This window comes from Rhinichthys klamathensis, unplaced genomic scaffold (genome assembly GCF_029890125.1).
Source record: "Rhinichthys klamathensis goyatoka isolate OS25496 unplaced genomic scaffold, OSU_Roscu_1.1 h1tg000039l_1, whole genome shotgun sequence".
Classification (NCBI taxonomy): Eukaryota; Metazoa; Chordata; class Actinopteri; order Cypriniformes; family Leuciscidae; genus Rhinichthys; species Rhinichthys klamathensis.
Window position 1 is genome coordinate 232,501 of NW_026606586.1, and position 26,717 is coordinate 259,217.

Sequence of the window (26,717 nt, forward strand, 5' to 3'; positions counted from 1 at the left end):
ACCGACTCGTCCATTGCTTGAAATAATTGTTCTGTGTGCTCTTCCTTGTTTGCTCTAGGGTTTGTTTGTACACTCTTCGTGATATTGATGACAGAGTTCTTCATTGTCAGGATCTGTGTTTTTACTTTCACTGTCTCTCTCTCTCTCTCTCTCTCTGTATGTATGTGTGTCTGAGACGAATCACGAGTCCTCGTGTGCAGAGTTACAGTCACAAGCCTCTGCTGGACTGGAATCATTAATAATAACGATGGAAATAATTAACCAGTTTTACAATGAAAGCGTCCGGAGCATCGGCGCATGTTTTCACATTCTACTTATAATCCAAAGTGACATGAAGATGGGAAAATTATTTAAAAAATTTTTTTTTAAATAATAGAAATAAATAATAAATTACAATTATTGCTTTATTATTAATAAATAGCATTATTTTTGTGCAAGAACAATTATTATTAAATATTGTTTGTGTATTCATTGTATATATATATATATATATATATGTGTGTGTGTTGTTAAATAATTATTTGTTAATAAATAAATATTTGATTCATACAGGTTTAAATAATAATAGTAAAAATTATAAATAATAATAAGTATTATTAATGTTGCTAAATAATAATAATATTAATTAATAAATAAAAAAATACATGTCATATTATTGTTGTTGTAAAATACCATTATTTGTCTGTAATAATTGTTATAAAATTTTGTTTGTGTATTTCATATATATAATAAATATATATATATTATATATATATATATAATTTGTTAATAAAAATAAATATGTGATTAATACAAGCAAGTTTAAATAATAATAGTAAAAAAATAAATAAATAAAAATTAATGTTGCTAAATAACATAAATAAATATAAATATTTGTTTTGTTAAATAATAATAATTTATTAACAATAAATATAAAGGTTTGAATAATAATAAACATTATAATTGTAATAAATAAATAAATGGTGTTATATAAATATATTGTTTACTTCATGCCTTTAATTCCCTTTGAATGAAGAGGATGTTTCAGGCAATAAATTAATTCTGCAGATGAATCATGAGATTCAGGAATGGAGTTGCTCTTCGGCCGCCGGGCAGGAGAACAGCAGCGGCTCTGTGAAGGAGAGATCGAGCCGAAGCAAGAAACGCTATTTATTTACTTCAATTTGAGTGTTTTTATATGAGATCCGGAGATCCAAGAGGGTTCGGGAGGGAATCACAGAGCCAATGACAACTCATTCAACATGAGGAGGGACAAATATTACATATTTACAGACTAATATTAAGTGCACCGGTGCATTATTATGAAAAAGAAAAAAGTATCTGCCACCATATGGGTATCAGCTGATATATGTTCATTTTTAATGTTATCGTTATCGGCCCGATAAGAAAAGTTAGCCGATGTAGATTTATCGGCCAATATATCAGTTATCGGCTTTCTTCTTTATATAAAATAAGAAATAAGTTTTCATATCGGTGCATCCCTAGGAAAAAATCATGTGCCGATTGCTGAATATCATAAATTACTGTCATTCCTCGAAAGTATTCTATAATAAAAACAGCTGTTGTTTTGTTTAATAATATGAATTAAAAAAGAATATAAAACTAACTTAACTATACCAAAATACTCCTGAATCATAATAATCACACAATTTAGTAAAAATCAAAACTGAATCAAATATAAAAAAAAAAAAAAGGAATGTCGCAGTGTTAAAACATTTATATTATTAATTTATGATACAGATTTTTTTTGTTATATTATATATTAAGTTAATTATAAAATGTTCTACTAACTACAGCACTGTATATGTATTATTTATTTATTTACACAATTATTGACTTATTTAATTTTCTTTTTTATTTATTTATTAATTAACTTCACCTTATTTATTGTATTGCAACCAAATGTGTGTTTATTTTCAAATACAATATTTAGATTGTTGCTGTTTTTTCCGTATTATTTTTAAGAAAATAAAAGGTTTGGTTTTAAATAGGCAGTGTGTTGGCCAGCCCTGATGGGTCCTGATTTAGATCCTGCCACACGGGTGATTGACACCAGCAAAACCCCCCGTCTCACTGCAAGCCATCGGGTCACCATAGCAACGACTAAGAGAAGAAGTGTGTGAACAGAGAGTGAATAAAGATGAACCTGAGAGGAGTGTGACCTCAAATCACATGTGGAACAAGCAGTGATCGAGTCGAGAACATATCCTGCACAAAGCTAAGATCAGTCTACACCAGCCGGTTGTTTGAGAGTAGTTACACACACTGTAAGCGAGTGTTTCCGGTGCAGTCTGGCTGTTTCTCAGGGATGCGTTCACATGCTCCCTGCGGATTAAATGATTACGTCCTGAATGAAATGTAACTGTGCTCTAAATTACATCAAACAAACACTCTTACACAACTTTCATCATCTCTCTCTCTCTCTCTGTTGTCACGGAGGGATCGCCTAGGTGACTGTTGCCTGGAGACGAATCAGTGTTTTCAGATGCGTTTGACTCAACATGCTAGTAAAGATGACATACAGCAGAAACACATCCTGTAATACTGTGTCGTATGGATATATTATCTATTAATCTTTGAATTCCGCAAAAGGTTCTTTAGATTTTTAGAATGTTCTTCACGGTTCTAATTAGAACCTTTCACTGAAAGGAAACAACAATGGTTCTTCTGTCGCTGCGAAACAAAAGCGTTATGGGACCGTTATTTTGAAGAGGGGAACGGATTAGTTAACGGCCCTTCTCAGAAGTTCCTCTCAGCGCCGGAACACGAAAGAGGAATACGCTCGTATTATCAGAAATCTTGTTTTAAGACTGAAGCAGACATGATTATCACATCGGAAAAGCGTGGCATGTTCCAGTAAATGGCTGAAATAATGTGCGCAGTCGTTCTATTCAACACTTTTGGCCTCTTAATGCCAATGAATAAAGACAAAGCTGTCAATCTGGCACGACAACACTGGCAAAATCAGATTTAAAGTTAAGCGGGAGCGAGTTATGTTCGGTTTCCACACTGTAAAAAAAAAAGATTTGTGTGATTTTAACGGTAAAAGACTGTAAGAATGTCACATTAAAAAAACAGTAAGTTCTCGTCACGTCTGCTTGCACTTGAAAAGGCCCTTATTGGCGAGTAACCTCATAAACACGGTCAGTAATGTCTTCAGTGAACATAAACAGTTGAGAAAGAAAACACGTGTATCAGTATATTGGATTCGTGCGGCTCTTAAAGGGACAGTAGCCTAATATCCCTCTGCCGCCTTAGTGTTAACCAAACAACAGAAGACGAAGAACAATCACTCACTACTCTCGACTCAATTAAATTGAACTTTTGTAACTTTAATAAGTATGTTTAATTTATACAGTGAAGACTAGATTTGATTACTTTATTAAATTTCTGCACCTGAAATTGTGAATTTTCACTGGTATCTAAAATGTTGGTGTCATAACTGCCTGTTTTTGCAACAACAACAAAAAAACACTTTCATGGCAGGTAAACAATATTTATGGATAGTTTTAGGCCCTGTGTCTAAATATTATTTGCAAAATGTTCCGTTTTTGAAGTTAATTATTACATTTTTCTACTCATTATAGCACTGTACACTGTTAGATGTTTACATTTACATTTATTCATTTAGCTGACGCTTTTATCCAAAGCGACTTACAATTGCTATATATGTCAGAGGTCGCACGCCTCTGGAGCAACTAGGGGTTAAGTGTCTTGCTCAGGGACACATTGGTGTCTCACAGTGGATTCGAACCCGGGTCTCTCACACCAAAGGCATGTGTCTTATCCACTGCGCCATCACCACCCGCATGTGGGTGTATCACTCAAGATGTATCATTTATTTATTTATTTACACATTATTGTATTTCTTATTGTCATTTTTGTTTATCCATTTTAATTTGTATTTATTTATTTTACTGTAATCTATTTATTTTTTCTTAATGAACAGTTTTTCTCTACATTAATTTTGAAAACCTCTGACTTAGAACATGCATTATTCATATGAACTATGATAGTTTTATGGTGTTTTGGCATCCTTGTGAAGCATAACAGCTTCAGTGCTCATTTATTGGAATTGCATGGAAAAAACATTCATTTAAAACAATAAATTATCATACAAAAAAAAAACGTATTTAATTATACAATTTTAAACATGTAATTGTATGGAAAACTCATTTTTATTTTCCACAAAAGAAAGAATGCAAGTTTGTTTCCGCCACCGAACAAAACAATTTAAAAGATTTTAACTTAAGATTAAGATTTTAAGAGAGACTTTTTTTCTCACAATTGCAAGTTATAAAAGTCAGAATTGCGTTATATAAACTCGCAATAATGGTGCATTCAAGTCTTCCTGGGAAGTTCATATTTACGAGTTGAGAAATTTCCGTCACTGAATAAAAAATAAAAGTTAATTGCGACTTATTTCTCAAAATTCGGACTTTTTGATATAAACTCACAATAGGGAGTAATAAAGTCAGAATTGTGAGTTTATAGCAATATCAGATTTAACGATAAAGTTTACAGCGGCTTTATAAATTAAAACACGGTAAAACACACCTGGTGCACATTTTTTGTTCTTCATTTTCTAGAAGAAGAGTTTAAATCTCTTGTGTAGTTCATTAAGAGCAGGTGCACCTCCATACTGCTACGACCAAAGTGACTCGAACGCACCAGACGACGCAAACACGACCTCTCAACTCGTAAATATGAACTTCCGAGGAAGACTTGAATGCAACATTACACCTCGCAAGTTTATATCACTCAAGTCCGACTTTATATCAAGCAAGTCCGACTTTACAACTTGCAATTACGAGTTTATATCTCGCAAGTCCAACTTTACAACTTGCAATTCTGACTTTATATCACGCAAGTCCGACTTTACAACTTGCAATTTCGAGTTTATATCTCGCAATTCTGACTTTACAACTTGCAATTCTGACTTTATATCACGCATGTCCGACTTTACAACTTGCAATTCTGACTTTATATCACGCAAGTCCGACTTTATATCAAGCAAGTCCGACTTTACAACTTGCAATTACGAGTTTATATCTCGCAATTCTGACTTTATATCATTCAAGTCTGACTTTACAACTTGCAATTCTGACTTTATATCACGCAAGTCCGACTTTACAACTTGCAATTTCGAGTTTATATCACGCAAGTCCGACTTTACAACTTGCAATTCTGACTTTATATCACGCAAGTCCGACTTTACAACTTGCAATTTCGAGTTTATATCTCGCAATTCTGACTTTACAACTTGCAATTCTGACTTTATATCACGCAAGTCCGACTTTACAACTTGCAGTTTCGAGTTTATATCTCGCAATTCTGACTTTACAACTTGCAATTCTGACTTTATATCACGCAAGTCCGACTTTACAACTTGCAATTTCGAGTTTATATCACGCAAGTCCGACTTTACAACTTGCAATTCTGACTTTATATCACGCAAGTCCGACTTTACAACTTGCAGTTTCGAGTTTATATCTCGCAATTCTGACTTTACAACTTGCAATTCTGACTTTATATCACGCATGTCCGACTTTACAACTTGCAATTCTGACTTTATATCACGCAAGTCCGACTTTACAACTTGCAATTCTGACTTTATATCACGCAAGTCCGACTTTACAACTTGCAATTTCGAGTTTATATCACGCAATTCTGACTTTACAACTTGCAATTCTGACTTTATATCACGCAAGTCCGACTTTACAACTTGCAATTTCGAGTTTATATCTCGCAATTCTGACTTTACAACTTGCAATTCTGACTTTATATCACGCAAGTCCGACTTTACAACTTGCAGTTTCGAGTTTATATCTCGCAATTCTGACTTTACAACTTGCAATTCTGACTTTATATCACGCAAGTCCGACTTTACAACTTGCAATTCTGACTTTATATCACGCAAGTCCGACTTTACAACTTGCAATTACGAGTTTATATCTCGCAATTCTGACTTTATATCACGCAAGTCCGACTTTACAACTTGCAATTCTGACTTTATATCACGCATGTCCGACTTTACAACTTGCAATTCTGACTTTATATCACGCAAGTCCGACTTTACAACTTGCAATTCTGACTTTATATCACGCATGTCCGACTTTACAACTTGCAATTCTGACTTTATATCACGCAAGTCCGACTTTACAACTTGCAATTCTGACTTTATATCACGCATGTCCGACTTTACAACTTGCAATTCTGACTTTATATCACGCAAGTCCGACTTTACAACTTGCAATTCTGACTTTATATCACGCAAGTCCGACTTTACAACTTGCAATTCTGACTTTATATTACGCAAGTCCAACTTTACAACTTGCAATTTCGAGTTTATATCACGCAAGTCCGACTTTACAACTTGCAATTCTGACTTTATATCACGCAAGTCCGACTTTACAACTTGCAATTCTGACTTTATATCACGCAAGTCCGACTTTACAACTTGCAATTCTGACTTTATATTACGCAAGTCCAACTTTACAACTTGCAATTACGAGTTTATATCATGCAATTCTGACTTTATATCACGCAAGTCCAACTTTACAACTTGCAATTTCGAGTTTATATCACGCAAGTCCGACTTTACAACTTGCAATTCTGACTTTATATCACGCAAGTCCAACTTTACAACTTGCAATTTCGAGTTTATATCACGCAAGTCCGACTTTACAACTTGCAATTCTGACTTTATATCACGCAAGTCCGACGTTATAACTTGCAATTTCGAGTTTGTATCTCGCAATTCTGACTTTATATCATGCAAGTCCAACTTTACAACTTGCAATTCTGACTTTATATCACGCATGTCCGACTTTACAACTTGCAATTCTGACTTTATATCACGCAAGTCCGACTTTACAACTTGCAATTCTGACTTTATATCACGCAAGTCCGACTTTACAACTTGCAATTCTGACTTTATATCACGCAAGTCCGACTTTACAACTTGCAATTACGAGTTTATATCATGCAATTCTGACTTTATTTCACGCAAGTCCAACTTTACAACTTGCAATTTCGAGTTTATATCACGCAAGTCCGACTTTACAACTTGCAATTTCGAGTTTGTATCTCGCAATTCTGACTTTATATCATGCAATTCTGACTATATATCTCACAATTCCAAGTTTATATCTCAATTTTATAACTCACAATTCACCTTTTTTTTTTTTTCACTGGTATCTAAACATTTTGGTGTCATAACTTCGTCTTTTCCTAGTTTATGTCTCAATGCTGACGGTATAACTCACAATTACAAGTTTATATCACGCAGTTCTGTCTTTATAACTTGCAAATGTGAGTTTATATAAAAAAGTCAGAATTGTGAGATAAAAAGTCGCAATTACCTTTTTTATTTAGTTATTCTGTGGCGGAGAGCAGCTTCCATAAAAAGTCATACATTTGTGGAAAGACATGCAGAATTTCCTTTTACTTTTCCTCTAACACACTCATGAATGCATGTGATGTTGGCAGTGTACAAAGCCAAAACAATGTGTTCTGTGTTTTTGAGAAACATTCTCATCTCTGTGACTGTGACTCTACACACTGAAGGCAACAGGGCCTCAACATCATCAGTGACGAGCATGTTAATGATCAGTCTCAGCAAACAGAGTCACTAACACAAGCACAGTTTGAACAGAAACTAATACATGTTTCTGAGAAGCACGTACAGCCTGAATGTGTGTGTGCAGCTCCATCTTATGAGCACAGAGATGTACGTGTCGTTTTAACAGATGCATCAATCTACAAAAGCTCAAAAGCATTCAATAAAGTAGCGGACTGTCAGAAAATCTCACGCGCATCTCACACTTCTATTCAAGGACTGGATGCAAATAACACTGAGTCCAGTTCACACAATCATTAAAATACACATGCATGGGTATATTTGTAAACCAGCACACATGAACCGGTTTGCATGGAAATGCAGACCAAAATAGCTGTCAGCTGCTTGTGAATGCAGCGTCTGAAGTGAGATGTGATGCTGTGATGATGAGTGACAGTCTCGCGCTGCTGTAATCGCACAGATGTGACGCTCTTACCTCCGCAATGCCTCGAAACGACCTCTGAACACACGAATCATCCCACCAGCTCAAGTAAAACACACAACGACATGATTCCTCTCAGCAACTGGCTGTCATCCTGCTCTGGTGAGGCTTGTTTTGGCCCATTCCTGTGTCACTGACGTGTTCACAATCACTTCCGGTTTCCCCTCCGCCTCCTCCATCATCAGAGGAGAATCAATAGTATGATTTTACATGTAACTTACTAGATTCATAATGTAAAAAATAAAATAAATAATAATAATCTAACTCAAAATATCTTAAAATTATTTTAGATATTAAATAATAAAATATATACTAAAAAAATACAAATAACGAATGGCAATGAAAAGCAAACGGGTTTTTAATAAGAATTATTATTTTGAAATTTTTCAAAAATAAGAACAAAATAGTAGTATGATTTAACTTTTGATAATAATCTATATTGTGGTATCACATTTATATAAATTACTAATTTATTATAAAATAACATAATTACATAATAAAACGAATGAAAACAACAGATCAATAAAAAAGGGAAGTTGATAAAGTAAAAAGTAATACAAAAATATAATAATAATTACATAAAAAAAATGTATATAATGATTGTGCATGCAACCTGCTAGATTCATAATATAGAAAAATTATGAAGATAATATAGAAAAATCATGAAGTATGAAAAATATATTAAGTAAATTACAATAATGCTAAATTAATGCAAGTAAATAAATTATAATAAAATTAATGGCAGTGAAAAGCAAGTGAGCAAGTAATAAGAATGATGATCAAGTAAAATAAAGTATAACGCAAAGTTTAATTAATTTGATGATAGTACTATATCATAAAATGTGACAAATTAATTTAATATAAAATATAATTACATAATCAAAATGAAACAAACAATGGGGCAAAAAAAGGGTAGTTAATAAGAATAATGCATTGAAATAAAGATACATGCATATATAAAACCAAACAATTTATTATAAAATAATAAAAATATTATAGTATAATATAATAAAAATAGTATTAAAAAGCAAAGAGCAGCTGAAGTTTCAACATCAGGATTTCAATTTCAATTAATATGACCATATAAATTAAACTACATGCTTAGAGGCCGAACAGGCTTGTTTTAAAGTAAAGCACTGCTGTGATTCGCCAAAGACACACAGGGAAAAAAAGGCATGATGGTACATAACTTTCTCTTTATTAAATGCTTGCTCTCATATATCTCTCAAAGAGAAAGACATTAGGCTTAATTCTAGCCCATATGTCATGATCAGTTCATGGAGACTTTTACACAGTCTTTCACTACTGACTGAAGCGCCACAGTAGACAAATCATTAATCCAGCCTGGGTCCAATTTATTAATAAGTCATGAATTATCATCACTATGCATCAGTGTGTATTATTCATAAACGGGTGTTTCAGTCCAAGCTGCAGTAAAAGTCCTTCTCTCTGCGGTGCTGCCGCACTGGCATGTCCCTCCTGACGTCCCGTAGCGTCTGCAGGTCGATCTGCACCAGCGCCACGCCCACATCTGCCCCCCCGCAGTCCCCGATCACCCCCCCCCACGGGTCCACCGCGAGAGCGTGTCCGTAAGACGCCCGCCGCGAGTGATGAGACCCGACCTGAGCCGCCGCCAGCACGAAACACTGCGTCTCGATCGCTCTCGCCCGCAGGAGCACCTGAGTGAGGGGACACCGGGTCAGTGCATCTACAGCAACAACTTCACCATGAGAATACACTGACATTCACAAGCTTGCAATCCGATTCAATTCTGATCTTAATTATATGTACTGTATATATATCAGGTAGACAGATAGAAAAATAAAAGCTCGAAATAACCAACAGATAATTTTTTATAGCATGTTAAAATTGTCCCTTTTTGAGGGTGAGCAAAAACGCATCGTTTCATGGGTGTCCCTTTAAATGCAAATGAGCTGCTGCTCCCGGCACAGAGGGCGGAGCTTCAAGAGTGAGTGAGAGGGCGGAGCTTCACACACACGCACTGAAATGTCAGAAACTGTTCTGCCTTTTATGTTCAAACCGAAGTCGGACAAAGATGGGGCGACTCAAGAAGAAGTGACAATGTAGAAGCAACAGGACGTTTCTGAATGGTTAGTTGATGAATTTATATTGCTGGTGTGGAGTTAACTATCTTCAAGTCTTTGATTAGGATATTCTGTCATGATAATCTATAAATTGCTAGCGTGGGAACTGTTGTAAGATGCCTATAGAGGGACATGCTATTGCATATCGCTTTCCTGGAGCTCAAACAGTGGAGCGTTGGCGCTTGCAACGCCCATAGATATGCATAATAAAGGCTAGATGTCTCGTCCGCGCTGCTGGCCAATGGAGGTCGACGTCCGCACCTGGCGGCCATCTTGTCACAGGCAGCTCGCTCACTCGTAACATTGTGTTTTAATGGTGCATGTACTTTTTAAATAACCATAACTTGCTCAATTTTCTACCAATTTTCAAACGGTTTGGTTTGTTATAAACGTCAGAGATGTAGTTATGACACTGCATACTTATGAATAATAAGTGTATCAATAAATAATCATCCAGAAGTATAGCCACGTTAATAACGTTTGTAAGAAACCAAACCGTTTGTAAATCCATCAAGATTTCAACGAGATAAGAGTATTTGTGTTTGTGTTGATCACTCATCTTACATCAGGCAACACAGAGCCCGCCAGAAATATGCCTGTGACAAGATGGCCGCCGGTGATGACGATAGAGACTCCGCCGCAAGACATCTAGCCTTTATTGTGGATATCTATGGCAACGCCAAGGTCATGGGTTCGATTCCCAGGGAAAGCCAGAACTGAGAAGAATGTAAATGTGTACCTTGAAATGCAATGCAAGTCGTTTATATAAAAGCGTCTGCCAAATGTAAATGTAAACGCATTTGTGTTACATACTGTATTGCAATAAATGTGAAAAGATGGATGTGGCAGCTTGAGCAAACTCACAAATGTGCTGTGCTAAACCAACTCTTCCCCTCTCATGGACACGCCCCCTTTATTGTGTGTTCCTGGGGGCGGGGTTTATGTAAATTCTAGGGTTAGTGATGTCACAAACCCGGGAGGAAGCTCGTGTAGTCCCTACCAGCCGTTTGTTGTAGTCCTTAAAAAGCAGTTTCTGTAAAAGCAAATATCTCCCTTTGCTTTGAACTTTGAGCGTTGTAACTTTGCAGATGTTGGTTGTGCTCAAACAGCAACAATACACACTAACTAAAGTTAGACAAGTGAAATCATAATCAACCACCCCTTTAAGTTTTGTTCATGCGTCAACTGAAAACAGATTACTAGGATTTAAAGGTGCAATGTGTGATATTTAGGAGGATCTGTTGACAGAAATGCAATATCATATACATAACTATGTTTTCAGTGGTGTGTAAAGACGTTACATAATGAACCGTTATGTTTTTATTACCTGAGAATGAGCGATGTCTATCTACACACACCGACATGTTTCTACGGTGGCCCTGAACGGACAAACGCGTGTCGTCACTGTGTTGTTCTTCGTGCAAAGATCGAGCTCAAGTCAGTGAATAAAACACTGACACAATGATGAACAGGTAACAATAATATTTGCAATAACATATCGTTTTACTGAATGATTAAGTAAACCTAATTTCTTAATGTATCTTTGTAAAGAAACCTCGTTGCTTAACTGGCTACTCTCTGCTGTCTCAGACGACGACATCACTTCCTGTCGGCCACCGTAACTTCAGTTGCTTGCAATTCGCAACCTCACCACTAGATGCTGCTAAAAATCACACACTGCACCTTTAAGAAACGACATCAAAATGAGATGCAATTCAATTCGAGAAATCAATATTTTCAACCCAGTCCTAATTAAAGCGCTACTGTAGTGTGTGAATGAAGGATCTGGTGAAGCACCTCCCAGTGCGCGGCTCCCGTGGCCACCGTGAAGGCTGATGGGAACGTCAGGATCTCGGCTCCGTGTCTCTGCAGCGCTGACGACAGCTCAGGGAAACGCAGGTCATAGCAGACGCCCAGACCGACCTGCCGAACATCAGGACAACGGCCACCTTTACATGCACAACTGTTGTTTAAATTGGACTGGAATTCATTCCGATTGATGAATCCGAACATGGTGTTTACATGAACGCTAAACACGTGATCGGGTTGAGGTGCGTGATTATATGTCACAAGCTTCAAATTGTTAACAAACAAAATTGACGAATTTTCAGAGTTTCCTGTTGTTGAAAGGGTTAGTTCACCCAAAAATGAAAATTATGTCATTAATGACTCGCCCTCATGTCGTCCCAAGCCCGTAAGACCTCCGTTCATCTTCAGAACACAGTTTAAGATATTTTAGATTTAGTCCGAGAGCTTTCTGTCCCTCCATTGTAAATGTATGTCCGGTATACTGTCCTTGTCCAGAAAGGAAATAAAGACATCATCAAAGTAGTCCATGTGACATCAGTGGGTTAGTTAGAGTGTTTTGAAGCATCGAAAATGCATTTTGCTCCAAAAATAACGAAAACTACGACTTTATTCAGCATTGTATTGTCTTCCGGTTCTGTTGTGGATCCGCGTTCAGTGCCGCTGCTGACGTAAGACGCTGCTGACGTGTGTCTGGTGTGTGTGTGTATTTGGGTTCAAATAAATATGGCTGGGCAATAAAATGCAAGTCTTCCTCTGTGTGGAAATCCTTAGACATGTTTGTGAAGATTGTTTTGTTTCCAGCGTGCGTCTCCCTCAGACTGTAAACGAAGCTCAGGCGCACCAGACACACGTCAGCGGCGTCACTGAACGCGGATCCACAACAGAACCAGAATACACACGCACGCACACACACACACACACACACACCAGACACACGTCAGCAGCGGCACTGAACGCGGATCCACAACAGAACCGGAAGACAATACAATGCTGAATAAAGTCGTAGTTTTCGTTATTTTTGGACCAAAATGTATTTTCGATGCTTCAAAACACTAACTAACCCACTGATGTCACATGTGTAAGAGCCAAATGTGTGTATCTTTTATTTTGGGCCACTAGATGGTGCTGTAGGCTCATGTATATATGTGAGGGGTCAACAGGTAGTAGGGAGGTGTTGACCCGGAAGGGCAAACAAGTTTTTGACCGCTACGGCGGAGTTTGATGAATGCTGTTGTCGTGTGAAGTTCTGGGAATCTTCGTGCTTGTGGACCTTGTGTGCTGTGCAGTTATGTGGAGGACAATAAAGATGGTAATATTGCAACGAAGACGATGCCTATGGAGTTACTTTGCACGTAACAACAAGTTCAACATTAGCTGCCTGGCGTGTCATAACAAGTAGCTACGGGACAACAACTCTAGCACAGTATTAGACTGGCTATTATACTGTCAAAAACTTGTCCTTTTTTGGACTTTCTTTGAACTTTGATGCCTTGGGAACGGAGCGGCAAAGACGTCGTTGGACACCAGCGGCAGCTGAGGAGCCGACCGGGGCGGTGGAGCACCGCAGCCGGAGGAGCCAAGCTGGAGCACCACGGAGACTCTTCACGTGTCAGGTTGGACGACGGTGAATTACAGTAAAGGCGCCCAACGAGGTATGTGTAGCGCTACACCTTTTGATGGCCAATTGTGTGCACACATTAAATCCAATGCATTGGTATTTGCGGTTTGCGGCGTTTGGAAGGTAAAGTTGAGTGTGGCCCTTTTTTCGTTTGAGGCACATAAGTGACTTTACTTGGCGGTGCGCTGACTTCAAGCGAACTCTTATTGCGACGCGCGTTACTGACTGTTTATGCGTAATGGAATCACGCACTGTGGAAATGGAGAACAATACTGAGACTGAACAGATGGCGAGTGGGGGGGAAACTCAAAAACGCACTGTTAAGTTAACAGAAAAGGCCTTGATCGAAAAAATTGATAAATTGCAAAACGAACGAAGGTTAAAATTAAACAAAATGGGTAACATAAGACGTGAGATTCATGAGTTAATGTCTAAAGGTGATAACTCAAATGTATTAAGTACTGTGGATGTGTTAAAAGGGGCATGTGATGATGCCAAAAATTTACATGAGTCCTTGTTGGAGTTATTGCCATGTGATGAAAAAGAAAAGCATGAGATATGGTTTAAAGCCAAAATGATTCCCAATAATGAGTGTGTTTGTAGTGTGAATAAGTGGCTCTCTCAAACTGAAACCAACAAAAATGATGATCGTTTTGATGATGATATAAGTCCTCATGACAGTGTGTCAAATGTTGGCAGTAGACAGTCACAAAAAAGTGTTAAATCCAGCACCATTTCATCTGCTAAGCTGAAAGCAGCAGTTAAAAGGGCCTCAGTATTGGCACATGTGAAAGCCATGGAAGAAAGACATGCTATAGAAGAAGAGGAGGAGAAGCTGAGAAGAAGGAAGGAGCTGCTTGCATTGAAGACCGAGTTGGTAGAATGTGATTATCAAATGGAAATGTATAACTCTATGCTGGAGTCTTCTTCACAAACAAAGTTAACTGGAACGAGCTCATGTTATAAAAGGAGATCAAAGGGAGTGGTAAAAGAACTGAATCCCGTTGCCAAAGAGTTTATACCTGAAAATGATGTTGAAATTCAAATAATTAAAAATGACAATAAAATGCAATCTCAGCAACGAAATGAACCAAAGGTGGCATTAATTGAAACTAAACTTGTGGATGTCAGACCAAAGAAAACTGTGACAGCAACACCCCTTGTGGTTGAACAACATAAACCCAGTGGAACTAAACTGCAAAGGGAGCGTTATACATACAATGAGAACATAACTCAATCAACAACCAGTCTACAGTTACCTGGAGAATTTCTTACCATCATGAACAGACAAACTGAAATCACAGCAGCCATGGTAAAGCAGCAGCAGTCAATGACTTTACCATCACGTGACATTCCTGTATTTGATGGCGATCCTCTGCAATACAGAGCCTTTATTAAAGCATTTGAACAAGGAGTGGAAATGAAAGCAACTCAAGCTGACAGTTTGTACTACTTGGAACAGTTTACTAGAGGCCAACCTCGTGAGCTGGTGCGCAGTTGCCAACATATGGACCCGGATCATGGCTACACAGTAGCAAAGACTTTGTTACAGGAACATTTTGGAAATCCATACAAAGCTGCAACTGCATATATTAACAAGGCCCTTTCTTGGCCAACGATAAGAACTGAGGACACAAGGGCATTGCAGAGTTATTCCTTATTTCTGCGTGGTTGTTGTAATGTGATGAACGAGCTGGAATATGTGCAAGAGCTCAACATGCCTGTGAATATGAGAGCAATTCTTGCAAAACTTCCATATAAACTACGAGAGCGCTGGAGAGGTAAAGCCTATGATATCATGGAGACAACTGGATATAGGGCTGGATTCAATGATATGGTTGCATTTATAGAGCGTCATGTCAAGATCTTGTTAGACCCATTTTTCGGTGACTTACAAGATTATAGTTTAAGTACAACACTTCTTAGTCAGCAACAGCAAAGGCCACACCTGGGTACCAAGATTAAAAGAAATGTCGTGGCCAGCACTGTAACATCTGTGAGTGTTCCTGAAGAATCCAAACAGACATATGTTACAATAGAAGGAAATGAAGATGAGCCTTGTGTTTGTTGCTCACAAATTCACACATTAGGGGATTGTAAACAATTTGAAAGAAAACTGCACAAAGATAAAATATTTCTGTTAAAGAGAAGAGGAGTGTGTTTTGGCTGTCTGCAACGGGGCCACATCAGCAGGAATTGTGTGGAACGATTAACATGTGAAATTTGCAACAAAACCCATCCAACAGTGTTACACATAAAACAACAAATGGCTCCCTCTGAGCATGAAGCAGAAACATCAGAACCCCTGCCAGTTTCACCCACAATATGTGGCCATACAGGGGCCGGAAAGGATCGTGGCATGCTGTCAGTGCTTCCTGTAAAAATCAAGGCAGTGAAAGGTCAGAGTATTATCCAAGCATATGCGTTCTTGGATCCAGGCAGCACCGGTACGTTTTGTTCTGAACGGCTGATGCATGAACTGAACCTCACTGGAAAACGAACACAAGTCCTGCTTCGAACAATGGGCCAATCTAAAACGTGTTCAGCATTTTCACTGTTTAATCTTGAGGTGGCAGGGCTGGAGAGTAACACATTCTATCCTCTGCCAGAAGTCATCACACAGAAACAAATGCCTGTCACTAGGGACGACATGATAGCATCTGAAGATCTAGTAAAGTGGCCGTATTTAACAGAGGTTTACATGCCATCCATTCACTCTGAGGTTGAACTGTTGATTGGTGTTAATGCCCCCAAGTTATTGGAACCCTGGGAGGTCATCAACAGTCAAGGAAATGGTCCATATGCTGTCAGAACTGTTCTTGGCTGGGTGGTTAACGGTAAATTAGATGGCAATGATGAGCAGGAAGTCTCATCGGTAACAGTAAATAGAATATCAGTGACCAAGTTGGAGGAACTGCTCAAGAACCATTATAACCATGATTTCTGTGAGAACTCAACCAACAAACAGGAAATGTCCAGAGAAGATCTAAAGTTTCTCAGCATTATGGACACATCTGCAGTAATGCAGGAAGGAAGGTATTGCCTGAACCTACCTTTTAAAAGGATGGATGTCGGTTTACCAAATAATCTTGTTGTGGCCAAACAAAGAATACAAGGCCTTAGAAAGCGATTTAAATTCAACCATCACTTTCACCAGGAGTACGTAGAGTACATGAACAACGTCATCTCATGCTGCTATGCAGAGCGTGTACCTGAACATCTGTTGCATTGTAACAATGGAAGAATTTGGTATATCCCTCACCATGGAGTCCATCACCCTAGAAAGGGATCACTACGCGTGGTGTTTGATTGTGCTGCAACATTTAAGGGAGTGTCTCTGAATAGTGAGCTATTGTCAGGGCCCAATCTCACGAGCACACTTCTGGGCGTCCTCATGAGGTTCAGACAGGAACCAATAGCCATCATGGGAGACATTAGAGCCATGTTTTATCAGGTGCGTGTGCCTGAAGAGGACAGAGACTTCCTCCGCTTTCTCTGGTGGCCAGAAGGAGACACTACACAAGAACCAGTGCCTTACAGGATGATGGTGCATTTGTTTGGAGCCGTTTCATCTCCAAGCTGTGCGGCCTATGCCTTAAAGAGAACTGCCAAAGACAATCAGAATGAATTTCCAGCAGAGGTCACAGAAACTGTTAGACACAACTTTTATGTTGATGATTGCCTAAAGAGTTCAGCTACAGACAAGGAAGCAATCAAGATGATAAATGATCTCGTTGCGCTGTGTGAAAGGGGAGGCTTCACGTTGGAAAAATGGATAAGCAATAGTCGCGTTGTTCTGCAAGCCATCTCAGAAGAGCAAAGAGCTAAGGATTTAAAGACGTTAGATCTGGATATTGATAAGCTTCCAATGGAAAGAGCTCTGGGTCTCCAGTGGTGTGTGGAAAGTGATGCTTTCAAGTTTAAGATGGATCTGAAACATCAGGCCCTGACCAGGCGTGGAATGTTGTCCGTCAACAGTTCTGTTTTTGACCCGTTGGGGTTCCTGGCGCCAGTGACATTGCAGGCAAAAATGATGCAGCAGGAACTGTGTAAAAGAGGCTGCAGCTGGGATGATGCATTACCTCAGGACGTTTTACACCAATGGAAAAGGTGGCTGGAGGGGCTGACTCTGCTGGCTGCATTTAGTGTGGACCGGTGCATAAAACCTGTCGGATTTGGAGCTATAAAGCATGCACAATTACACAATTTTTCAGACGCCAGTGAAGCAGGCTATGGCACTGCTACGTACATTCGTATGACAAATCATGAAAACATCATCCATGTTGCCTTTCTCCTTGGCAAGGCCAGAGTAACACCACTGAAGACCATAACCATCCCACGGCTTGAGCTGTCTGCAGCCGTTCTAGCTGTAAAAATCGATGCTATGGTCAAGGCAGAGCTGAACATACGACTGGAAAATTCTGTGTTCTGGACTGATAGCACATCTGTGTTGAAGTATTTTAATAATGAGGACAGGCGCTTTCACACATTTGTGGCTAACAGAGTTGCAACCATCAGAGAATTGTCTGAGCCCGCTCAATGGAAACACATCAGCACAAAGGAAAACCCAGCTGATTATGTGTCTAGAGGACTGAAGGTATCAGACTTCCTGAAACCCAGTGCGTGGTTAGAAGGACCAGCATTTTTGCGGAAAGAAGAGGAAAAGTGGCCTGAAATTGTGTTGGAGGTGGCTTTGGATGTTGGAGACAAGGAGGTTAGGAAGGAGGCTGCAGTTTACGCAATCAGCATTGACACTCCTACTCCCTCAGACCAGCTTATTGCGCACTTTTCGGACTGGAGGAGACTTAAAAGGGCAGTGGCCTGGTACTTGAGGTTGAGGAGTGTGTTGAAAGAGAAGTGTAGGTGTAGAAAACAGTTGGACATTCCAGTGAGAAAAAATACAGTGGTGCACAAAATGAACACAAGAGGGCGCCAGAGGACCACTAATGACCCAAAGAGCAGCAGTCTGTCCACGGCAGAGTTACAGAGTGCAGAGTTCTTCATCATTTTGTACTGCCAGCAACAAAGGTTCAAGTTTGAGATTGAAGCTCTATCGCAGAACACCAGAGTGAGCCGTCAGAGTTCCATCTATGTGTTAGATCCTGTTTTGGAGGATGGGCTTTTGAGAGTTGGAGGCAGACTTCACAGAAGTGCAATGCCAGAGGAATCTAAGCATCCAATAATCCTGGCCAAGGAGCAACACATCTCTGAATTAATCATCAAATGCTTTCATCAAACTCTTGGACATTCCGGACGAGCTCACACTCTGTCGGCTGTAAGAAGAAAGTTTTGGATTACAAAGGGAAATTCTGCTGTGAGAAGGATTATTGGACAGTGCAGTATCTGCAGGCGATACAATGGGCGTCTCTTAATGCAGAAAATGGCTGACTTACCTGCTGCAAGGATTCTCCCAGACCTTCCCCCCTTTACCAACACAGGGGTTGATTACTTTGGACCAATTGAGATTAAAAGAGGAAGAACACATTGCAGAAGATATGGTGTTATATTTACCTGCCTGGCGAGTCGAGCCATTCATTTGGAGGTAGCAGCTACTCTTGACACTGATTCCTGCATAAATGCGTTAAGACGATTCATCAGCCGAAGAGGACAAGTGAAACATCTGTGGTCCGACAATGGAACAAACTTTGTTGGAGCTGAGAGAGAACTGAAAGAAGCTCTTGTCAAACTGGACCAGGACACAATAAATTCATTCTTGGCACAGGTAGAAATTAATTGGACTTTTAATACACCTACTGCCTCCCATTTTGGTGGTGTTTGGGAGAGAATGATCCGATTGGTGAGAAGGGTGCTGAACTCAGTACTGCGTCAACAAACCCTGGATGATGATGGGTTAAATACAGTGTTGTGTGAAGCTGAAGCCATTTTGAATGATCGTCCTATTACAAAACTCTCGGACGATCCAAATGACTTGGAGCCTTTAACACCAAACCATCTGCTCCTGCTTAGAGGAAAGCCATCATTTCCTCCTGGGATTTTCAAGCCAGAGGATCAGTATGGAAGGAGGCGATGGAAACAGATTCAATACCTGGCTGACCTTTTCTGGAAGAGATGGGTTCGAGAATATTTACCCTTGCTTCAAGAAAGACAGAAATGGAACGAGAAGATGAAAAATCTTGCTGTTGGAGATGTTGTGGCCATTATGGATCCATCTGCCCCTCGAGGATCTTGGCCTCTTGGAAAAGTTGTGGAAGTTTTTCCAGATAGTCACGGCCTTGTGAGATCTGTGAAGTTGAAAACTAAATCCAATATTATTGAGAGACCAATTTCTAAGCTTTGCATGGTATATGGAGTCTAATTACTGTGTATAAGCCACATGTGAGGAACTCATTTGGTCTCCTTTATGGTTATTGTTTGAGAAAAAATAATAATAATAAATTGTCATGTTTGTTTATCATGTCAATTAGGGGCCAGTGTGTAAGAGCCAAATGTGTGTATCTTTTATTTTGGGCCACTAGATGGTGCTGTAGGCACATGTATATATGTGAGGGGTCAACAGGTAGTAGGGAGGTGTTGACCCGGAAGGGCAAACAAGTTTTTGACCGCTACGGCGGAGTTTGATGAATGCTGTTGTCGTGTGAAGTTCTGGGAATCTTCGTGCTTGTGGACCTTGTGTGCTGTGCAGTTATGTGGAGGACAATAAAGATGGTAATATTGCAACGAAGACGATGCCTATGGAGTTACTTTGCACGTAACAACAAGTTCAACATTAGCTGCCTGGCGTGTCATAACAAGTAGCTACGGGACAACAACTCTAGCACAGTATTAGACTGGCTATTATAACATGGACTACTTTGATGACATCTTTATTTCCTTTCTGGACAAGGACAGTATACCGGACATACATCTCAATGGAGGGACAGAAAGCTCTCGGACTAAATCTAAAATATCTTAAACTGTGTCCCGAAGGTGAACGGAGGTCTTACGGGCTTGGGACGACATGAGGGCGAGTCATTAATGACATCATTTTCATTTTTGGGTGAACTAACCCTTTACTAACCATTGTCCTACATTGGTTCTTTTTTTGTTTTAAACAGCAGACTTTAATATTTATCCATTTCTGGTCATAATTTGGAGTAAATGAGCATATGAACCGCTGTGCCGCTGCTTATATTTATAACGCTGTAAAAATGCCCAAAACCAGTCGTCTGTGGATGAGTCTGAAACCAGGACTGGTGGGCCGTTGTCCGGCTACACTTCACAGACGCAGTGAAAGGAGGATTATAGAAATGACGGGAAACTCATTTATACGTCACTTTATTCAACAGGAAGAACAGATGCGCAGTGCTTTCAGTTTCAAGCCGATCAAGTGTTTACATGTTCTCTCGATCGGATTAAAAAACACCCCTTTCAATCCGATCGAAATTTCATTGGGATCGAGCTCAATCAAATCGAACAAGGGGTTTACATGAACGCTTTCCAGTCCGATTGAGCCGTCAATCCCATTACTAACGGATAGGGGTGTAACAATAGATCGTGTCACAATATATCGCAATAGAAAAATGCAACAATATGTATTGTGAAAATGAAAATAACTGTGTGAGAAAATATTCAAGTTTTCAGAGTTTTTAGTGTCAGTACTACATTAAACTACTATATATAATGTTGAATATAATGTATAATAATGCAATATTTGTGGCTCCTGATAATGCCAAATGTCTGATGTTACCAGTAAAAACACATTATTTTAAATATATCTAGTCAGTGAGAGAGCACAAGCATATTCATCTAAAATAATTCTGTTTTCAGCTTCAGAATCATGAATATTTGTATTCGGGTGTCACTATTGTCCTGTGCATTGGGACCAAGCCTATTCATTTACACATCCAATGTATTTACCAAATGTAGCATTTTAAATCAACATAAATATTTTTGTTACCCTTTTCCCATTTGTCTTGGAGTATCGCATTAATATCGTATCGTGAGTTCAGTATCGTGATATGTATCGAATCGTGACATGAGGGTATCGTTACACCCCTACTAACGGATTATTTGTTTGCATGTGAACGTATGAGCATGAGAACAAGCCTGTAAGCCGTTCCTGCTGTTACCTTCCCGATGGGCGTCTGGACCGGCGGGAGCAGTCGAGGTCCCGCCACTGTGAAAGCGCTCTCTTTAAGAGACACACCTTTACTGGTCAACTCCACATCAAACAAATGAGCCTTCCTGTAGACCGACACGACCTCACCTGAGCGCAGGAACACACACACACACACAGATCTTATTATACACGCTTCTACTTACAGTGTCATTTCATATATCTGCAACTATTATAATACATTGCATATGCGTGTGGGACGCCTTATACTGCTGACAAATTCCTTGTATGTTTTGCATACTTGGCTAATTCAGATTCATACCACTTAAAGGGATAGTACACCCAAAAATGAAAATTAGCCCATGATTTACTCACCCTCAAGCCATCCTAGGTGTATATGACATTCTTCCGTCAGACGAATACAATCTGAGTAATATTAAAAAAAATGTCCTGGCTCTTCCAAGCTTTATAATGGCAGTGAATGGCTGGAGAAAATTTGAATCCATGCTTGATAAAAGTGCATCTATCCATTATTAAAAGTGCATCTATCCTTGATAAAAGTGCATCTATCCTTGATAAAAGTGCATCTATCCATGATAAAAGTGCATCTATCCTTGATAAAAGTGCATCTATCCATCATAAAAGTGAGTCTTTCCTTGATAAAAGTGCATCTATCCATGATAAAAGTGCATCTATCCTTGATAAAAGTGCATCTATCCATGATAAAAGTGCATCTATCCATGATAAAAGTGCATCTATCCATGATAAAAGTGCATCTATCCTTGATAAAAGTGCATCTATCCATGATAAAAGTGCATCTTTCCTTGATAAAAGTGCATCTATCCATCATAAAAGTGCATCTATCCTTGATAAAAGTGCATCTATCCACGATAAAAGTGCATCTCTCCATGATAAAAGTGCATCTATCCATGATAAAAGTGCATCTATCCTTGATAAAAGTGCATCTATCCTTGATAAAAGTGCATCTATCCATCATAAAAGTGCATCTATACATCATAAAAGTGCATCTATCCTTGATAAAAGTGCATCTATCCATCATAAAAGTGCATCTATCCTTGATAAGTGCATCTATCCATGATAAAAGTGCATCTATCCTTGATAAAAGTGCTTCTATCCATCATAAAAGTGCATCTTTCCTTGATAAAAGTGCATCTATCCATGATAAAAGTGCATCTATCCTTGGTAAAAGTGCATCTATCCATCATAAAAGTGAATCTATCCATAATAAAAGTGCATCTATCCTTGATAAAAGTGCATCTATCCATCATAAAAGTGCATCTATCCATGATAAAAGTGCATCTATCCATGATAAAAGTGCATCTATCCATCATAAAAGTGCATCTATCCATCATAAAAGTGCATCCATCCATGATAAAAGTGCATCTATCCATCATAAAAGTGCATTGGGTGAACTAAGTACCTTTCCCGTTGATGATAACGTGGCTGTTATAAATGCGGCGGTCTGTTTTCCAGTCATGTCCTCTCTCATGAAATCCACCCAGAGACAGCCACAAGTCCAGCTTCCTTAACCACAGACAAGCATCTCATCAACAACGACTTCTGGATCATATGCGTTAGTCACTTATGGCGCTTTTCCACTACACAGTACCAGCTCGCCTCGGCTCGGCTCGGCTTGACTCGACTCGACTCGACTCGCCTTTGTTTGGTTTTCCACTGTGTAAAAGTTGTACCTGTACCTGCTTTCGGGTACTTTTTTTCGTACCACCTCCGGCGAGGTTCTAAGCGAGCTGAGGCGAGCTAAGCCGATACTAAAATGTGACGTGAAAACAATGCCGACTGCTGATTGGTCACAGAGAATCTGCGTCATCATTGCACGCGCCAGATGGAGTATCCAGAATAACCCCGCCATTTTTAAATAGTTTGGTCAGAGATGGTTACTAAACTTACTACTATTATTATGGCAACTCGGAACGGAAGAATACGCCGTGGTCAAACGAGGAGGTGCAGACATTCCTTTGTTTGGTTGCCGAAGAGAGGATCCAGCGAGAGCTTGATGGGGCAACGAAATGCGTCGCTATGACGACCGGGTACTATTTGTGGCGGTACTTTCTGCAATGGAAAACGGAGCGAAAAGCGAGCCGAGTCGAGGCGAGCCAAGGCGAGTCGAGTCGAGTCCAGCTGGTACTGGTAATGGAAAAGCGCCATTACACACCAGTGGGCCTTTAACTAACCTGGCCAGGTGTGTGTAGCGGGTTATGATGTCACCGTCCAGACTCTCCGAGAGCGCCAGCGTCTCCTCGCGGCTCGAGCCGATGTAGTCGAAGCCCTCCGGCAGGAACACCATACTAGCCCCGCCCTCTTTGGCCTGCTCGACCAATCGCGTGCAAGCGCTGAAGTTGGCCTCTTTGTCAGGGGTGGCGGTCATCTGACAAACTGCTGCCACAGGAAGTGATGACGACATCCTGACAAAACAATCATTTCATAATCATCCTGATAGCACGTTCATTTAATAATAATAATTTTGAGAAAAGTTACACTTATTGTGTTCGTTCTGATTTGACCGCAGAGAAAGGATCACAAGCGTGACCCCCTAATAGAGGTTCACCCAAAAATGAAAATTCGTCATAAATTATTCATGTCGTTCTAAACCCGTGAGACTTTCGCTCATCTTCTGAACACGAAGATCTTTTTGATGAAATCTGAGAGATTTCTGTCCCTCCGTTGACAGCCACACAACTGTCTTTTTGACGCTTAAAAAAAGTTCATAAAGAGATCGTAAAACTAATCCATAAGAATTGAGCGGTTTAGTCCAAATTTTATGAAGAGACTCGATCACTTTATATAATGAACAGACTGAATTTAGGCTTTTATTCACATATAAACATTCTCAAACGTGATGCGTAACACGAGAATGAACCTCATTGGATCTTGAAGAAGCTCAAACGTGATGCGTAACACGAGAATGAATCTCATTGGTTCTTGCAGAAGCTCAAACGTGATGCGTTACACGAGAATGAACCTCATTGGCTCTTGCAGAAGCTCAAACGTGATGCGTTACATGAGAATGAATCTCATTGGTTCTTGCAGAAGCTCAAACGTGATGCGTTACATGACAATGAATCTCATTGGATCTTGCAGAAGCTCAAACGTGATGTGTTACACGAGAATTAATCTCATTGGATCTTGCAGAAGCTCAAACGTGATGCGTTACACGAGAATTAATCTCATTGGCTCTTGCAGAAGCTCAAACGTGATGCGTTACATGAGAATTAATCTCATTGGCTCTTGCAGAAGCTCAAACGTGATGCGTTACACGAGAATTAATCTCATTGGCTCTTGCAGAAGCTCAAACGTGATGCGTTACACGAGAATTAATCTCATTGGCTCTTGCAGAAGCTCAAACGTGATGCGTTACATGACAATGAATCTCATTGGATCTTGCAGAAGCTCAAACGTGATGCGTTACACGAGAATTAATCTCATTGGCTCTTGCAGAAGCTCAAACGTGCTGCGTTACACGAGAATTAATCTCATTGGCTCTTGCAGAAGCTCAAACGTGCTGCGTTACATGAGAATGAATCTCATTGGCTCTTGCAGAAGCTCAAACGTGATGCGTTACACGAGAATGAACCTCATTGGATCTTGAAGAAGCTCAAACGTGATGCGTTACACGAGAATGAACCTCATTGGCTCTTGCAGAAGCTCAAACGTGATGCGTTACACGAGAATGAATCTCATTGGTTCTTGCAGAAGCTCAAACGTGTTGGGTTACATGAGAATGAACCTCATTGGTTCTTGCAGAAGCTCAAACGTGATGCGTTACACGAGAATGAACCTCATTGGATCTTGCAGAAGCACAAACGTGATGCGTTACATGAGATTGAACCTCATTGGTTCTTGCAGAAGCTCAAACGTGTTGCGTTACACGAGAATGAACCTCATTGGATCTTGCAGAAGCACAAACGTGATGCGTTACATGAGATTGAACCTCATTGGTTCTTGCAGAAGCTCAAACGTGTTGCGTTACACGAGAATGAACCTCATTGATGTTTGAGTTGATGAATGTTTATATGTGAATAAAAGCCTAAAGTAAATCTGTTTAGCAAGCGTGAGTGTCTCCAGAAAGTTTGGACTAAACTGCTCAATTCATATGGATTAGTTTTACAATCGCTTTATGAACTTTTTGAAGCGTCAAAATAGTAGTTGTGTAGCAGTCAATGGAGGGACAGAAACCTCTCAGATTTCATAAAAAATATCTTCATTCGTGTTCCGAAGATGAACGAAAGTCTCACGGGTTCCCTTTCCAAATAATGGTTAGAGACTCAATATCTCAATTGCGCTTTCATGTGGAAACTAACCATAACTACGCAGCAAAGTCACAAGACTAGTTATTACGGTCTATTTATTTAGCGAATACAACAAATAAAGTCAAAACATATATGTATACATAACATCTCGTTCATCAGAACGTCATGCACATTTAAAGAACAATTAAGAGGACGTGGATTAAAATGCAAGACCTTGAGAAGTGTTATATGACACAAAACAGCATGCAGAAACACACACCTGATCTGTCCTCGCACAGTCAACAGAGCAGCCGCAAGAGAAGCTGGAGACAGACGCATCGGCAGCGTGTGAGTCGCTGGCTTCTGTTGATCACAGCTTGCACTTCGAGCCCGCTTCACCCACTGCCAAGCCAATGACTAACTGTACAGCTGACATATTAACACCGCACGACCTAACTGGCTCTTATCACAGAGTAATGTGAATCAAACAACAACCCTGTCATTTGCAATGTATTATAGTTTATGTTTGGGTAAACTGGGTGTCTTAATCCAAAAATAATACTCGATTAGAAGGACAGAAGTATCGTGTCACGTGTGGGCTTCACTGTCAGGATGTTGCTTCTGATTGGACGGTTACGATGGATCTAAATAATAATTTTCATATTTCAATTACTTAACGTGTAGTTATCCGTATCACGATCATGATCTATTTATCAGTATCATTATTCAGGTGTAAACTATTAAAAATAATTACATTTCTCAGCGAGAAGCAGGAAGATCGCTGCAATATGATATCTA

The 26,717-nt window shown here is 39.4% G+C and overlaps 2 protein-coding genes across 2 annotated transcripts in view; both read right to left on the reverse strand.

The window, feature by feature from the left end:
* clcn3 (chloride channel 3) overlaps positions 1-8,205 on the reverse strand; it is a 64,416-nt gene extending 56,211 nt beyond the window's left edge. Inside the window, exon 1 of the mRNA XM_056246454.1 lies at positions 8,058-8,205. The gene's annotated coding sequence lies outside the window, so the exon portion shown is untranslated. The remainder of the gene's footprint in view (positions 1-8,057) is intronic.
* Positions 8,206-9,239: 1,034 nt separating this feature from the next.
* nit1 (nitrilase 1) lies at positions 9,240-26,476 on the reverse strand. Its single transcript, XM_056246451.1, has 6 exons — positions 26,200-26,476; positions 23,865-24,095; positions 23,093-23,196; positions 21,665-21,801; positions 11,966-12,091; positions 9,240-9,742 (listed from the first exon to the last, which is right to left on the reverse strand). Exons 1-6 carry the CDS (start codon positions 26,256-26,258, stop codon positions 9,482-9,484), a joined length of 918 nt encoding a protein of 305 aa, XP_056102426.1. The 5' UTR covers positions 26,259-26,476; the 3' UTR covers positions 9,240-9,481.
* Positions 26,477-26,717: the final 241 nt, after the last annotated feature.

Bases quoted from the DNA above. Each gene is read 5' to 3' on its own strand.
- nit1 (XM_056246451.1), bottom strand. From the start codon at position 26,258: ATGCGTCTGTCTCCAGCTTCTCTTGCGGCTGCTCTGTTGACTGTGCGA. The intron at 23,197-23,864 runs GTTAGTTAAAGG...TCTGTGGTTAAG, and splicing joins CGCTACACACACCTGGCCAG to GAAGCTGGACTTGTGGCTGT. The intron at 21,802-23,092 runs GTACTTAGTTCA...TCCTGCGCTCAG, and splicing joins CGTTATCATCAACGGGAAAG to GTGAGGTCGTGTCGGTCTAC.